Source organism: Thalia democratica, chromosome 4 (genome assembly GCF_965202585.1).
Source record: "Thalia democratica chromosome 4, ktThaDemo2.hap1.1, whole genome shotgun sequence".
Lineage (NCBI taxonomy): Eukaryota > Metazoa > Chordata > Thaliacea > Salpida > Salpidae > Thalia > Thalia democratica.
This window is the reverse complement of record NC_139168.1, coordinates 40,966,593-40,970,191: the sequence shown is the minus strand read 5'-3', so window position 1 is coordinate 40,970,191 and position 3,599 is coordinate 40,966,593. Positions and strand designations below refer to the sequence as shown.

Below are 3,599 nucleotides of genomic sequence, written 5' to 3'. Positions count from 1 at the left end.
CAAAAATAGACTTTGTTAAAAAATTAAAGTCAGTTTAACTTATTGTATTCTGTTACTTTATATAAATATATTTAGAGAGTATTTTTTATATTTCATCATTTAATGGTTGGTTGCAGTAATATTGTATTTCTAAAACTTAGTAGTTTTGTTAAAAAATAAAAAATAAATCTTTACCCTCAGTTCTAAGTACACTTTTAAAAATCTTAAATTATTTTTATAAATAAAGTTTTGAAGACTTTATAAAGTATTTAAAGTTTTTTCTCTACAAACAAAATGCAATGTGCATACTATTATATTGTTTATGGTGAAATGTTGGACAATATGTATTAATTTTTTTTTATATAGACTTATAAAAATATAATAAGTTAATTTTTAAATCTTAAAAATGACAAGACATGGCAAAAATGCGACAGCAAGTTCAGTGTACTCGTACCATGAAAGACAAAAAGATCTTAACCAGTCAGAATATGGTACTCAATCAGCTAGAGCAGGTAAGGATTCTATAAAAGATTTTGATGCCTGCTGTCTCACCTTACAAACTTGCAAAGAGCCAATGATCTCACCACAAGGAATGATCTATGACAAAGAAGCTATTTTGCAGTACATTGTGCAGCAGAAAGCGAAAATAGCAAAGCAGAAAAAAGCATATGAAAAGCAAAAGAACAAAGAAAAAAAGGAACTCAAAGAATTATCTGAGTCGGAGCAAAAAGAGTTATTAGACAAGTTTGTAAAAAATCAAGATGCTGCCAATCAACTTTATAAAAAGAAAAAAGAACAGTCAAAATCAAGCTCCACATCAAAGGATCTCAGCTTCTGGACACCTAGTCATACCCCAAAAGCAGAAAAGTCAAAAGTAAAAAAACCTAGCTCTAAAGTTTTTTGTCCTATGACTAACAAGCCCATAAAGTTTAAAGACTTGGTTCCTGTCAAGTTCACTCCTGTTGCAGATAGAAATACTACAACTTCTGTAATTGCAAAAAAAGCAAGGTGGCAATGTGCAGTTACCCATGATGTGCTTCATAATTCAACTAGCTGTGCTGTTTTGAAGACAACTGGTGAGCTAAATTGATAAATTATAAAATTAATTTTTAACTAATAATTTTTTACTAAAAATTAGTTCTTCTTTGTTTACATTTAATTGTATAGTGTTGTAAAACAGTTTAACTATTTAAAAATAAACTACAATAAAAAAGTTATTGTTTCAGAGTTTGTAATTCATATTTACATAAATTTGAAAAAAAAAACACTAATAAACTAAACTAATGCATTTGATTACCCACCAGGTGATGTAGTGACAATGAATTGTGTGAATAAAATAATAAGAAAAAATGGAATGATACATCCGCTGACAGGGGATGAGCTTTTTGAAGAAGACATTATTGAAATATCAAGAGGAGGAACTGGTTTCTCTACTACTAATGAAAGTCTTGAAGCTAAATCATATCGTCCTGTTATGGTTATATCATAAAAACCACAGAAACTTATATTTTTTAACTCAGTTTTAAAGAGAAGTATTAAATTGAAACTTATTTTGTTTTGTCACTATTATTGTTTTATAATTTTTAAAAATGATACCACATAACACAGTTCATAATTTTTATTGGTTTTAGACGTATTTATCATTTTAATAAACTTCGAAATAAAAAATACTTGCTATCAGATTATTATTTTCTCATGAAGAACTACAATTAGTAACTGACTTGAATTTTATGTAGTCAAGTAGTATGTAACAGTGTTTTAAACAGAATTGTATATAAAATTTTAAGTAAGATAACACTATATATATACGTTGATTGAAAACAATTAACAATGCTAGTTATTTAAGTTAATATTAAATACAATACTATTACTTTTTAAATTTTGAAGTGAGCTAAAAATATTTTTATGAGTTTTTATTTTATTATTTTTGTTGTTCGGAGTTTATTATTGAGCCAATTAAAATTGATTTCATTAACATCGAAAACTATTTTTAAAGGTCTGTATTATTAGGTTAAGTAAATGTTCACCTTTTATGCATTACTATTATTTCACTTGTAGTAATTTACTGATGACTACAAATTTTCTTTTATATTAAGTAAAATAAACTAATAAAATTTGTTTTAAAGTTGACATGAAAGTAATTTTTTTCGAATTCGTTTTCAATTCTATTTTACACAGTAACTAAATAAATTTTGTTAAAAGGTATATCAGACATCTAAAAAACAAAACATATAACTTTGCAGATTTAAACTTTTTTTGATGATGCCAAAATTAACTTTAGATAGTACTAAGGTTGCTTTTAACTTAGACTAGTTATAACTTTTAACTTTTATAAATTCTAGCTCGTATTTTGTAAAACGAAGGCAACTTTTAGCATTAATTACTTTTATTATTTCTGTAAAGAAATTTGATGTTTTTAATTAATTAAGCTTTTTTATTTAGAATTGTTTATATATGGTATAAAAGTTAACTGTGTTCAGTGTTTCCAGAGATTTCTTGATTTATTGGGCTTTTTTAAAATTTACTTAAAAAAAACGATAACTCTGTTTCAAATGGATGTATGACTGTTCAAATTACAACATTTAAAACTATGAGCTACTACAAATTGCTTTTTTTTCTACATTGATATTACTAGACTTTATGTTTTTTTTTCAAGCGTTTGATATATGTCCCCATAAATTAAAATAAACTTTTAATTACCGTAGTTTGTAGTAGTCATGTTACAGTTTTAAATCTTAATAACGAAAATTTACGTAAAACTATAAAACTTAGTTATTAAAACAGTTACTCTGTTGTATAGGTGGCAGTTAAATATTTTTAATCTAATTGCACTATGTTAAATTTTTTTATGATCTTAGTTTTTAGAGTTCTAAACTTTTTATGTTAATGCTACTTTGCCAATTTAAACTATCTGTATTTTAGAAAAATTAAATATTATTAGTAGAAGTTATCATACAAGTAAATAGCATTTTAAAGTTACAATTCGTTTTTGGATTTACCAAAAAACCAACACGGTTTGTTTGATCATTCTGAAATCTATTTTGCTTCACAAAAAATAAAGTAATACCATTAACAAACTTGTACACCAGGGTTTCCGAAGCATTTTTCAAAAGGCCCCCTAAATAGAAATTTAAAAAAAGCTATAGCCCCCTCCTTCAAGATTACTTTAAGAACATACCTTTTTCTTTGCTGTTTATTATCAACTCCAGAATAACTAGTGTAAGTTTCAATTTATGACCTCATGGTCCCTAAGTGAGTTATCATAAAAGGCCCAAAAGCTACTTGGCCCACTGGGAAACTCTGCTGTACACTTTATATAATTAAATTATAGACGTAATAATAAGAAGAAGAGATAAACTTAAAAATGAACGGTTATAAACTTGTATTTAGTTTTTTTTCAACTAAAATAAAAACTATTTTAAAATGCAAGCAAAAAGTATTTAAAAGATAAAAATTACTATGTTAAAGTTTTTGTCCGAAAAAATATAATTATTTTTACGAAGAGCAATATCTTTAAAAAAATTTACCCTAAACAGGGTGCGGCAGCTTGTTATTAAGTAACTTGGCGATATTCATATTAAAATTTTCTTAATTATGAATTTATTCTTTCAAGACTTAAT

At 25.8% G+C, this 3,599-nt stretch overlaps 1 protein-coding gene across 1 annotated transcript; it reads left to right on the top strand.

Moving 5' to 3' along the window:
* Nucleotides 1–355: 355 nt before the first annotated feature.
* On the top strand, nt 356–1,729 carry LOC145834334 (nitric oxide synthase-interacting protein-like). Its single transcript, XM_082941739.1, has 2 exons — nt 356–1,055; nt 1,284–1,729. The coding sequence occupies exons 1-2, from the start codon at nt 386–388 to the stop codon at nt 1,466–1,468; spliced, it is 855 nt and encodes a 284-aa protein (XP_082797865.1). The 5' UTR covers nt 356–385; the 3' UTR covers nt 1,469–1,729.
* Nucleotides 1,730–3,599: the final 1,870 nt, after the last annotated feature.

What these genes read in the sequence shown, in the direction of transcription:
- LOC145834334 (XM_082941739.1), top strand. Translation starts at nt 386, where the DNA reads ATGACAAGACATGGCAAAAATGCGACAGCAAGTTCAGTGTACTCGTAC. An exon ending in TGCTGTTTTGAAGACAACTG is followed by an intron (nt 1,056 to 1,283) that starts GTGAGCTAAATT and finishes ATTACCCACCAG; the next exon opens with GTGATGTAGTGACAATGAAT.